The 13,808-nt window shown below is 38.0% G+C and overlaps 1 protein-coding gene across 3 annotated transcripts in view; it reads right to left on the bottom strand.

The window, feature by feature from the left end:
- Positions 1-13,808, bottom strand: part of PTPRB (protein tyrosine phosphatase receptor type B) — a 130,409-nt gene that overhangs the window by 60,546 nt on the left and 56,055 nt on the right. For all 3 annotated transcript variants that reach the window (XM_061416474.1, XM_061416471.1, XM_061416473.1), the window contains 3 exons: positions 12,252-12,512; positions 7,236-7,502; positions 3,031-3,294 (listed from right to left, as the gene is read on the bottom strand). In XM_061416474.1, coding sequence (XP_061272458.1) covers positions 3,031-3,294; positions 7,236-7,502; positions 12,252-12,512 — 792 coding nt within the window. The remainder of the gene's footprint in view (positions 1-3,030; positions 3,295-7,235; positions 7,503-12,251; positions 12,513-13,808) is intronic.

Here is a 13,808-nt window from a genome sequence, read left to right as displayed (position 1 = left end):
TAAGCCTATGTCCAGGTTTTCTCTCCCACATTTCCCCAAGCGTGAAATGATCCAGAAACTTTAATATTTTGGTATCTAAGCTACATTTTTCATGATCCTTCTCACATTGACAAGGTGCACTACTATCCTTTGTTGGCTTATGTGTGCTGGGCTTTATACTGGAATATATCACAATCCAGATGTGGAGCAAGAGCAGGTATGCTTTTTTCCCCAAGATGTTTACCTGGAACCAATCAGCATGTTGCTAGAATTTAGTCATCACAGACTTACAGAGAATACATTCCAGAGTGACGCTGTTTGTATGGGCTGCTGCTGCTGCTAAGTCGCTTCAGTCGTGTCCGACTGTGTGTGACCCCATAGACGGCAGCCCACCAGGCTCCCCCGTCCCTGGGATTCTCCAGGCAAGAACACTGGAGTGGGTTGCCATTTCCTTCTCCAATGCGTGAAAGTGAAAAGTGAAAGTGAAGTCGCTCAGTCGTGTCTGACTCTTCACAACCCCATGGACTGTAGCCCACTAGGCTCCTCCATCCATGGGATTTTCCAGGCAAGAATACTGGAGTGGGGTGCCACTGCCTTCTCCATTGTATGAGCTAAGAAAGGTTGATGATCAGGGCAATTTACTAAAGACAAAGCAACTCTTCCAGGGAGAAAAACTTGGCTGAATACCACGCTAAGTCAAAAAGGGGCTCTCCAGGTGGAACTGAGGGTAATTTGTGAGAGTTGCCTTGATGCGTGGTGAGATGATGTGGTACAGAATTAGAAATACTGACATTATGACCAGAAATGTAGAAGAAGAGCATTAGAAAAGGAAAAGGGCATTGAGACAATCAGCCAAAATCAACAAGGCAACAACTCAGACACGACACTCCAGTTAAACTGATTTGTCAGGGGCAATGGTCTGCCTTGATTAGTCATGCGCCAAATCCAAGTTCATGCTGGTAAAGAATCAAAAGGGTGCTTTGAACAAAGACTCACTTCTCTTGCATTTAAAAACAATCTGAGCACAAGACCTTGCAATATGAAAGTCATGTGGACAGGGAACAGTCATGAATTAACACCAAGGGAAAGAAAAGGGTGAGTGACTGGATGACATATCCTTTAATTTCTGGCAATTTTTAGGCTCCAAGTTAAATCAACATAAAATGCTGACATGAGGCTGCTTTGTAAATAGAAATCTGCTTTTCAGATCTAAGACAGTATTGTGCTATCAGCATAATTAAACTTTAAATCATTTGAGGGTAAGGACTATCTCTTTATATCTCTGACTAGTGCTTTCAGAAAGAACATGATGTAATGGAAACAGCCCTTGAGTATGGTTGAGCTTGGGTACTGGTCAGCCATGTGACCTTTAGGAAGCCACAGTTTCTTTCTGGGGCTTTATCTCAAATGAGATGGAATTAGACCACTCTATGGACACCTTCAATGCTAGCAGCTAGCATGCTGCAACAATGTGAATTGGTGGTTCTTAACTTTTTGAGGTTATAGAAATTGTAAGACTCTGATAAAAAGCCATCCACTCTCTTTCCAAAGAAATGCACATACTTCCCCTGTCCCCAACAACTTCACAGAAAATTTTGGGGGTACTACTTTCCAAAAGTCTACCTAATGAAACACTAGGTAAAAACCTCCAGTCTAAGTGATTTCTGATTATTCATTCTTCAAACATTCACTGAGTGCCTACTACTAGGCTTCAGATCTTGTGCTGGGGCATTAAATGATATTAGTTGTCCCAGATCCTCATGGAAAACTGACATTTTAAAATGTAAATATCAACCCATAGCTCAGCAGGAAAGATTTGACAGAACATTAACAGCACCTTAAGCAGTACTCACAGATGTAAGTCCCAGGAGGTATAAGTAAATTGGGAAAATGGTAGCTGTCTAAATTTAGTTCTTTATAGCACATTGAAGACCAGGGCTTCAATGCCTTTGCTAAGATTTTGCTTCTAGCCGCAGAACTATAAAGTTTCAAATTTTCACCTCCACTAAAAAAGGATGAACAGTGGTCTTGACCAACAGACATTTCAGGAAGAATTTCAGGACAGAGAACATTATAGGCTCTTGGGTCATTCAGAACTGAGTTTAAAATCCAGGATGTGAAATGCCCCGGCTGTTTAACAAGTTAAATAACTGGGCAAGTTACCTTGGACTTTGGTTCAACACTTATCACAACCTGTAAGATGGGAATAATAACAACCACCTCAATAAGGACTTTATAAGGATTAAATTAGTGAACATATATAAAGCCAGGGTCTAGCAACCGAAAAGTACTCCCTAAACAGAAGTACTTGCTGCTGCTGCTGCTGCTAAGTTGCTTTAGTCGTGTCCAACTCTGTGCGATCCCATAGATGGCAGCCCACCAGACTCCGCCATCCCTGGGATTCTCCAGGCAAAAACACTGGAATGGGTTGCCATTTCCTTCTCCAATGCATGAAAGTAAAAAGTGAAAGTGAAGTCAGTCAGTAAGTGTCCGACTCTTTGTGACCCCATGGACTGCAGCCCACCAGGCTCCTCCGCCCATGGGATTCTCCAGGCAAGAATACTGGAGTGGGGTGCCATTGCTTTCTATACTATGAACTCTAGCCACAAAAATTGTGTTCATCTTATTCTGAAGGTATCATCTGCTCACATAAGGAACTTGTTGGGTCAAAATATGAGGACTCTGCAACAGTGTTGTGATCTCAGCAGTCTTTAATCCCGTCCTTACAGAATTGCTGCAGATCTATGATGTCCTGAGGAGCTTCCCAGGTGGTGCTAGTGGTAAAGAACACATCTGCCAGTGCAGGAGACGTAAGAGATGTGGGTTCAATCCCTGGGTTGGGAAGATTCCCTGGAAGAGGGCATGGCAACCCACTCCAGTTTTCTTGTCTGGAGAATCCCATGGACAGAGGAGCCTGGTGGGCTACAGTCAATGGACTCACAAAGAGTTGGACATGACTGAAACGACGTAGCACACACACATGCATGCCTGATGCCCTGAACCACGTAGGCGGCTGGTTCTAAGAGAGTCTGTATCTCATGAAAGCCTCACCTGTCCGCTCTTGGCTGAAGGAATGACTTTCATATTTGCCACTCCTCGTAGTTATGGTCACGTTGTAGAGGCGGCCTGGGGTGAGGGAGCTGAAGGAACATTCACCGACAGACTTGGCGATCACAAGGGACTGAACCACCCTGCCGTCATGGGAGAGTGTCACCACGTAGCTATCCACGTCTCCAGGAGCTGGCAGCCAGGATATGCTGAGGTAGTCACTGCGGCCAGAGTTGTTTACCGTTACTCCACTCACACTGGAAGGGACTGGGATTTTAAAGAGGGGGAGAATATTTAAAAAGAAAAGTACAGTCAAATTGTGAATCATTTACTGCAGTCAGCACAAACGGCATGGACTCAGAAGATCTGATTACCTAGGAAGTGTCAAGGAAGTGTAAGGATTTCACGTTAGCTTTGGGAAGCTCAGAGTTCTTACCTCAGAAGGCTAACCAAAATGAAAACGCAAGAAGTATTTTGGATGCCTCATTAATATAAGGATACTGCTATTGAATTTTCATGGTGTGACTGTTTGCAGAGTATTTTAAGTGGAGGCATTTATATGTGAGTGTGTCAGGAGGTTTCCTTTGTAGGACAGGGAACAAACATTAACATCTTAAATGTATGAGCTTGAATCCAAACCCATTGATAAAGAAAAGAAGTTTGAGGGGAAAGGTACTCAAGATACAATGGCTTTTCTAAAAGTCTCAGACATTGGATAGCTTCGATCTTCTTGTGATTAAGTTATTTATTTCTGGGGTGTCTAATCATGAACACAAGTGAAAGGGGTGTATTTCTCTTTGCAAAGCATTTTCTGCCCTCTAGTGGTGAGAAATAAACTTAAACATCTATTCCGTAAGCAACTAGTCTGGAGACCAGACTTGCGGGCCCAAAGACCTGTCATGGAGATAATGACTTCTCTGGTGTCCACCATAATCGTACAAAAATAGGAAAGATGCGGATGCCTTCCAGGAGTTCCCCAGCTACTAGTACAGTCTGGAAATTAATCATTGTGATGCTGAATAATAGTTATTCCCTGTATTAGAAATAAGTGCACAACAAATAGTACTGTCAGTAGTGAGTATCAGAATAAAATATTATAGTATATATGAACTCCACTGCAGTTTTCATCATTGGTTGACTGACTTCAGGTAAATATTTTCATATAATTTCATAAAATCTGTACATCACATATAATTGTTGGGATTTGGCTAGATGACCTAGGAGAATCCTTCTTATCTAATATGCTCTGACTTTGTGATTTAAGCCCCAGTATTTTTTACATCTATATAAGCACTTATCTATCACTGAAGATATAAACAGCATTCTATTGAATAATTCTGCTGATGCTGTTCCATGTATATGGACATTTCCTAGATATAAATTGAACTTTTAGCCATATTATTTGTGTATTGATGACTTCCCTCCTTCTTCCCTTCCTTCTTTTTCACATCCCTTGGTAGCTCTCAAAATAACTATGCTTGTTTTTCAAAACTGCTGGAAAAATTTGCAACTACTAACATTTTATTAGAAAAGATATAATTATCAAAAATATTACCAAAATATAAATTCATGTTTAAGAAGACATATAAAAAATTAAAAGACAGATATAAAATTTATTTTTCTTTAGAATTAGCATTTTTTCAGGTTATAACTAGATTTGTTAAATACATTTAATATTTTAAATTTTAAATATTTTGCCACATTATCTAAGCTGGGAGCTTTTATATATATATGTTTAAAATTTGTAGAAGTATAAATGAATTATTTCAACCTTGACTAATACTTCAGCAATTTGAGTAGATGGTAATGATTATCAAGGCTTTAGCCACTGAATTATTTTTACAATCTACCATGTTCAAAATATACTAACCAAAGCACCTTTCAAAATTCTCATTATTGTGTTTCCATAGTAATATTCCATTTTTCTCCTTTTTCATTATAATGTCTGCACTCAATGTGTTTGAATAAAATAACTGATGCTTATATTTATTCATATCTTGTCCTCTGCTCAAAACTTTACAATCATTTTTCAAAGAATTTCTTGTCTATTTTTTGCATACTTCTATTATATAATGTTGGCCAAATACTGATACCTCTGTTGCCATTAAAATACAGTATAAAATAATTACAAGTCCTGTTTATCAAGTGATCTCAGGCACCAAACTATTTTAGTATAGCACAATAAGCTGGGTAGCTCTTGGGGTATTTTAAGATGGAATTAACCTATGTAGCAGAGTCTGACTACTTGCTCACCAAACCATTTCCTCTTCCTCTTGGACACACAGCTAGACTAGATTGCCCAGCCACTCCCTGCAGTGCAGTGTAGTCATACAAATGTTCCCGTTAAAGGAATGTGGGTGGAAGTGATGTGTTTACTTCCAGCTTTGGTAGTCTTTCTCCTCCCTATAACCTCCATCCTCTGGAGAAATGAAGAGACCTCCGAGGATCTAGAGGAAGGAAGAATCACAGATGGTAGGACCCTGGGTCCCTAAATTACTGCTTGGAGAAGAACCAACCAAAAGAGTTGTCCAATCAGGAACACCTACATTGTACAGTTGTATAAGCAGGAAATAAGTCAGCGTAATCTGACTAATGCGACTGCAACTCAATGGGAAATGGATGCAAATTCCTTCTCAACTCTTCTCCTCAACTTATTTCTCCTTCCCCACTCTGATACCTGGTGTTGGCATGAATTACTGGGGATGGAAGAGAAAATGAAGCTTAGAGAGATAAGTTAATGGAGACTTAGGGCCAGAATCTAGGCCTCTTGATCCCAAACTAATCTTTTGGGTCCCCCAATCCAATTATGCTACACTGATGGATAGTGCCAAGAATCACTAAACGAGAAGAACGAAGATATCAGGAAGAACAGCATCAGTTGCCACAGAATGACAGAAATGAGCAGACATCAGTGAGTTTCTACCTAGACAAGAAATATCTTTTCAGCAACTTAGTTGATCTTTTGGGAGAGTTAATGAAGTTAATGGTCCTTGGATTCAATAAGCAGATGAGATTCATGATTTTAGAAAAGGACATAACTGTGGATATAGGCTGCTGATACTCAGAATCTGAGCATTGGGAATATAGAGGGATGAGCCTGACATCCAACTTCTTATAATCATATGAAATTAAATAGGCAAAGTCACTGACCTGATCTGAGGTCACTAATAATTATTAAAGCTTCTATTGGATTTATTTAACTGTTTTCCTTTCTAAGAAACTAGAACATACATTTTATATTGTATTTACATTCTTTCTTTGTGTTGTGTAGAAAATTATATTCCTTTCTTTGGTGCTACACCTCTGTCTGACACATATTGCCATAAGATACTTATTTGCTTACTTAGCTCTCTGCCCTATTTGACTATGAGCTCTTTAAGGTCAAGGAACACTGTTTACTGTAGGTGGCATACAGTATTACTGCTGCTGCTGCTGCTGCTGCTAAGTCACTTCAGTCCTGTCCAACTCTGTGTGACCCCATAGACGGCAGCCCACCAGGCTCCCCCGTCCCTGGGACTCTCCAGGCAAGAACACTGGAGTGGATTGCCATTTCCTTCTCCAATGCATGCAAGTGAAAAGTGAAAGTGAAGTCGCTCAGTCGTGTCCGACTCTTCACGACCCCGTGGACTGCAGCCCACCAGGCTCCTCCATCCATGGGATTTTCCAGGCAAGAGTACTGGAGTGGGGTGCCATTGCCTTCTCTGGGCATACAGTATTAAACACTGTTTAATATTGCCCATGAAAATATATGGGATTAGGGAATTTTATTAACTTTCAACCATAGAAGTTGGAGATCATTGTTTTTTCTGTCTTAAAACTAAGAATAAGAAAGAGAATGGAAGATATGGGTTTTTTTTTTTTTAAGTTTATGACTTGCTTACCTTAATCTGACATAAAAATTTCAAAGAAAATCAGCTGGATGAAGGAATAAACTTAGGCAGCAAATGACTGTTGTGTCATCATTAAGGTTTTCTAGGAGTTCTGACACAAGTATTGGAGATTTTAGAAAATTTAGTATTCATTCTCTCCTCTCTCACTCATCCTCCAATTTCCATTCCTGGGAGATCACCATGTACCATCTAAATAGCATTGAAACTTGGCTTTTAGGAAGGTCTGAGTTGGGTCTGTCTTTAGGATGTTTTAAGGCTTCTAGGATATACTCTGGAGGTACCATGTGCTCAGGTATCTGTAGGTCACACTCTTCTTACCTGTCCTTCCCTCCACCACCACTTGTCGGGAAGAGATCCCTCCGCTTACTGTTGTTACCACCACGGAGTAGAGGCTGCCTGATTTGAGGGAGTGGAAGCTGTATCCGCTAGTCTCACTGGAGACACTTTCATTTTTGATGACCACATTTTCATGGATCAGTAAGACTTGGTAGAATTCTACGTCTCCCAAGGCCTGGGTCCAGTTAGTAAACAGACTGTTTGTTGTCCCTTGGTTGGCCACACGCAAACCAGTCACTTGGGCAGGCACTAAAACAGAGCAGAGAGGGAAGAAAAAACAGATGACACTTCATTACCCTAAGGAAGTGTGACAAAAAGGAGTAAAAAATGGAGGCAGTTTTGAAAATGCTAAAATATATACATATACTTTGATATAGACAGTCAGCTTTATTTCCTGTGACATATGGAGAACTAGTCCCCTAGAGAGACTCCACTATTCTGAAAAAGCTGCTTATGTGGAAAATCAAAATTATTTCATATCCAAGGATAAGATGTATGCCTATTAAGTATTTTTTATTTTAAATTTTAAATAATAAAGGGTGCTATTTTTGAAAATTGCTTACCTAATGGGATTTCACCTGTCCCTACTCAATGAGAACTGAAAGTCACATTATTTACTGGATGGTTGTTATGGGGTGGTACTGGGAAATCCCTTCAATCTGATGATTAGATTATAGTGTAGGAAACTGGTAATTCTTTACTGGCACATTCTCAAGAGGCCCATTCTTATTATACATGTTTGAGTGAGTGAAAGTCGCTCAGTCATATCTGACTCTGCAACCCCATGGACCGTACAGTCCAGAATTCTCCAGGCCAGAATACTGGAGTGGGTAGCCTTTCCCTTCTCCAGGGGATCTTTGCAACCGAGGGATTGAATGCAGGTCTCTCGCATTACAGGTAGATTCTTTCCCAGCTGAGCCACAAGGGAAGCCCTATTATACATGAAAATGCTACAACAATATAAGATATAGTATCAAATAATAATAATAATAATGATAACAACTGAATCAATTATCAAAAAATGTAATTGGCCTATACAACAGTGATAGGAAAGAGTCATTCTGGGGTCCAAGGCCTGATCTGTCTCACCTGTGAGCCTGTGCCCCTTACCTAATTAACAACCATTGTGATTTTTAACCTGTCCATTAACAAATCTTTTTACACAGACCTTGAAGTTGGCACTTGATCAACATTTCCTTTGTGCCTCTTCCCAGAATTATGATAGATAAGCAAAGGGATTTGAATCTTGGCACAACCTTTCTCAGAAATCACTGACTTTTTGATTAAAATATAAACATATTAAGTAAAATAGTTTACTGTACATGGGTTGAAAGATTCAATTCTAATTCTAAATTACATGTGAAAGCAAAGAAATTATATGCCAAAATAATTTTGAAAAACAAAAATAAAGTTGAAAGACTAACATCATCTGATTTCAAGACTTCTAGAAAGCTACAGTAATGAAGACAGTGTGATGTTGGAAAAAAAGTAAACAGACTAATGGAAAAAAATTGAGGATCCAGAAATAGACCATGTAGACTGATGTTTTTTTAAAGATGCAAGGGCAATTCAGTAAAGAAAGGAGAGTCTTTTTCAACGAAGAGGATTAGAACTACTGGCTATTCATGTACAAAGAAAGAAACCTTGCCTCATATCTCACATATATACAAAAATTCAAAATTGATAATACACCTAAATTTATAACCTGAAACTATGAAACTTCTAGGAGAAAATTTTGATGACCTTGTGTCAGACAAAGACTTCTTAGATATGACACCAAAAGCATATTCATAAAATAAAAAATTGACAAATTGGACACCAAAGTTAAAAACTCATGTTTTGCAAGACACACTAATAAATTAAGGAAAAGACAAGCCAGAGGGGGAGATCAAGATGGTAGAACAAGAGGACAGAGAGCACAGTGAAAAAGCAGAGGACTACTCTCAACTGAAAAGAAAAAGTAAATCCCCCCCAAAATGAATGAAACAGAAATCAACAATTTACCAGGCAAAGAATTAAAAACATTGGTAATAAAAATGTTAACTGAATTAGGGAAAAAGTTCATCTAAACAGTGAACATTTTAACAAGGAACCAGAAAATAGATCCAACCAGAAATGAATAACTCAATAGCTGAAATAAAAGAAAAAAAAAACAAAAACACACTAAGCAGGAATGAGGAGCAGACTTAGTGGAACACATAAGTGATCTAGAAGACAGAATAATGTAAACTAACTCAATCAGAACAAAGAAAGAAAAACACATTTTAAAAAATGAAAGCAATTTAAAAGATGTCTGGGATAACATTAAGTGTTCCAATACTTGCATTATAGGGGTCCCAGAAGTGAAGAGAGAGAAAAGAGGATTGAAAATGTATTTGATGAAATTACATCTGAAGACTTCTCAAGCATGAAGAAAGAAACAGATATGCAGGTTCAGGAAGCACAGAAGGTCCCAAATAAGATGAACCCAAATAAAGCCACAAGATATAGCATAATTAAAATGGCAAAAGCTAAAGAGAAAATTCTAAAGGCAACAAGAGAAAAACAAAGACGCATACACAATGGAATCCCTATAAGGCTGTCAGCTGATTTCTGAGCAGAAATATTCCAGGCCGGAAGGCAGTGGCATGATACATTCAAAGTGCTGAAAGGGAAAAACATCCAACCTAAGATTGGATGATTATCAGTTAAAATACAAGTAGAGATTAGCAAAAACTAAAGACAAGCAAAAACTAAAAGTTCATCAATACTACATATACCCTAAAAGAAAAGTTGAGGGGTCTTCTCTAAATAGAAAAGAAGTAAGAATCTATAGGAAATGAAAAACTCCCACTAGAAAAGGCAAATATATAATAAGAATGAAGGATCAACCACTTAAATAAACCAGTACATACATTAAAAGACAAAAAATTGTAAATGCGACTATAATAACAATATACAATTAAGGGATAAGCAAAAGATGTAAAATATGGTATCAAACCCACAAAATGTGGGGTAGGAAAGTAAAAAATGTAGGTCTTTCAGAATGCATGAGAACTTAAATAACTACCAGTCTAAACCAAGTAGATATAATTATAGGTCAGTATATGTGAATCCCATGACAACCACAAATCAAAAAGGATAAAATATCAAAGAATAAACTTAATCAAGGAGGTGAAATAAAAAGTCTGAAAACTATAAAAACATTGATGAAGGAAACTGAAGATGATACAAAGAAATGGAAAGACATCCCATGCTCTTGGACTAGAAGAATTAATAATGTTTAAAATGGCCATACTACCCAAAGTAATCTATAGATTTAAAGCAATTACTACCAAAATATCCAAGACATTTTTTACAAAGCTAGAAAAAAAAATCCTAAAATTCACATGGAATCACAAAAACCATGAATTATCAAAGCAATCTTGAGAAAAAAAGAACAAAGCTGGAGATATCAAGCCACAGTTCAGATTATACTAACACATAGATCAATAGAACAGAACAGACAGCCCAGAACTAAATCCACACACTTATGGCTATTTAATCTATGGCAAAGGAGGCAAGAATATACAATGAAGAAAAGATATTCTTTTCAACAAGTGGTGCTGGGATAACTAAACAGCTACATGTACAAAAATGAGATTAGAACATTTCATCACACTACACACAAAAATAAACTCAAAATTGATTAAAGACCTAAATGTAAGATTGGAAATCATAAAACTTCTAGAAGAGAACATAGGCAGAACACTCTTGACATAAATTGTAATAATATTTTTCTTGATTTGTCCCCTAAATGTAAGAGAAATAATAGTAAAAACAAATGAGACGTGATTAAACTTAAAAGCTCTTGCACAGCAAGGGAAATCACTACAAAAACACTTTCATTTCTGGCACAAACCATGAAAATGCCCTCAATAAGCACAAATGCACATGCTGGACAAAACATAAAAATGTAAATATATGAATGAGCTGTCAAGGATGTAATGAATTCTCAGAAACCCATAATAAGGTGAGAGAGGTAACTGGATAGCTGAAGCAGACTTTCATCATGAGGGCACCTTTCAAATATAAATCTAAGCTTTGATTTTATAGCTTTGCTGGAACTATGAATAGGACTTTTCCAGGGTGAGGAACCTCATAGGTGACTCTGCATAATACTGAATCCTGAAAGCTTGCATTCTAAATGTAAGTGAAATAAATATTTCCTTCCTGTTCCCCATATACTTCAGCCTCCTTATTATTGGGAGAAAAAAACTTCCACTGAGAATTCATCACATTTTCAGTGAGTTTGCAACCCAACTTCATAAAACCTGGGTGATCAAAAACCTCAGGCTGATAATTACGATTAAATGTCTGAGTTGCTAAAAATCCTGTGCACCTGAAAGAATCTCAAGAAAAGAAAATTCCTTCTGAAACCTATCTCAAAAAAATTCCCACAAAATAAAAATCCAAGATATATGAGTTTAAAGTAAATTATCCCAAACATTTGAAGAAGTAAACACCATGGGCAAAGGCAGGCAACTCAATAAACAACAGGACTGAACTGATGATTTCAGATATTGCACTAATCAGACATAGATTGAAAATAAAAGCCATTAATTTACTTAAAGAAATAGAGGGGGGATAATGGAAAGAGCAACAGAATACAAAACAGATTTGAAAGACAACCAAAGAAAATATTTAAAAGTGAAGAACATAACAATTGAAATTTAAAACTCAGTGGGTGGACTTTCAAACAGATCAGATAAAACGAAAAAAAGAATTAATAAACTAAAAGTAAGATCTGAGGAAATTATCCAGACTATAGCCCAGAGAGCAAATATATGGAAAACATGAAACATGAATGTATGTGTATATATATGTATATATATACATATATATATATATATATACACACACACAATGCCCAGTATGCCCAGTACTGAATAGGCTCTTAATGAACATTTATAAGATGAATGCTACATAATTCAGCAGACAGGATACTTTTAAAGTCTAAAATTTATTTTAAAATATTACCTGTTCTTCCTTTTGTTAAAGATGAATTTTTGAGGTCTCCACTAATACTGGTAACTGTAGCTATGTATTTTCGTCCAGGCACCAGGTTAGTAAAAGTGAATTCTCTGGCATCTCTGGGAAGCAACTTATGGATGAATAAGAGGTCTCTGTCGATGAGTGAGACGATGTATCTCTCCCATTCTGCTGCAGGGGTCTGCCACATGACGCTCAGCGAGGTTTCATTGGCATGTTTGACACGAAGGTGAAGGACAGCCAGGGGGACTGAGGAAAAAGCAGTAGACATTTGGGTCATTTGGATGCTGGAGGAGACTCTTGAGAGTCCCTTAAACTGCAAGGAGATCAAACCAGTCAATCCTAAAGGAAATCAATCCTGAATATTCATTGGAGGGACTGGTGCTGAAGCTCCAATAGTTTGGCCATCTGATATGAAGAACCGACTCATTAGAAAAGACCCTGATGCTGGGAAAGATTGAGGGCAGGAGGAGAAGAGGACGACAGAGGATGAGACGATTGGATGGCATCACTGACTCAATGGACATGAGTCTGAGCAAGCTCTGGGAGATGGTGAAGGACAGTGCGTGGTGTGCTGCAGTCCGTGGGGTAGAAAAGAGTCAGACACGCCTCAGCAACTGAACAACAGCAATGTCTGGGTCATTGATTTACTCGGATACATTTGAGTATTCTTTAGAGACCTGCTCCCTTCCATCCACAGAAGTGTTCTAGTCGAACATTTCTTTTCTGAATACTTATAAGCATTTAGCAAAAAAAAGAAAAAAAAAAAGAAAGCTAATCACAAAAAACATTGTTTGTGTAACATAACCAGAAATAAGGATTCAAAAGAGTACTCTTGGAAATTACTGGGTCATTTATTTTTGATCATCATCCAGGAGATATTAACAGCTGGAAAATGAAGAGATGACTGGAAGACACAGTTGGCAAGCTAAAGACATGTCTTGGTCCTTTTCTTTGACATTCTTCTAAGAACACTGCATCAGTGTAGTTATTTCCTTATTATCAGGCAAGACTAGGAGAGAATATATTTGAATTTCACTCTATGTGTGGCATATTCCATGTCACAGGGATTTGCATAGAAATGTTGAGCTTAGAGGTCAACTTTCTTATTTGAGAATTGAGGAAATGGACTCAGAGAGGTTGTGACTTGCCCATGGAATTACAGTGTAATGGTGACAGCAAGAACACCGAAATCCATGTCTCAGAAACTCTCCTCTGCCCTAAAATCTGAATATATCCCTCATTGCTTTAACAACTCTTCTGGGGTACCTGAAACTCCCCCATTAGTCAGCAGTGGGTCAAGCCAGTGGTTCTCTTAACACTAACTACCAAGAAATAGTTATCAAATATCTACTTTGTGGGGAGGATTCACCTAGATTGTTTCCTTATTCTTTTGATGTTAAAAAAGGTCTTTCTTTTATACAACAATGGACTTACTAGCGGAAGTGATTTCTATTGTTCTAATTTGACAAAATTAAACATTACCAACCTATTTCAGTCTACCAGCCTAAAATGTCTCAAATCTAGGGAATGCTGGGGTAAGAT

Source organism: Bos javanicus, chromosome 5 (assembly GCF_032452875.1).
Source record: "Bos javanicus breed banteng chromosome 5, ARS-OSU_banteng_1.0, whole genome shotgun sequence".
Taxonomy (NCBI): domain Eukaryota; kingdom Metazoa; phylum Chordata; class Mammalia; order Artiodactyla; family Bovidae; genus Bos; species Bos javanicus.
The sequence above is the reverse complement of the archived record's forward strand: the minus strand, read 5'-3'. Positions and strand labels throughout refer to the sequence as shown.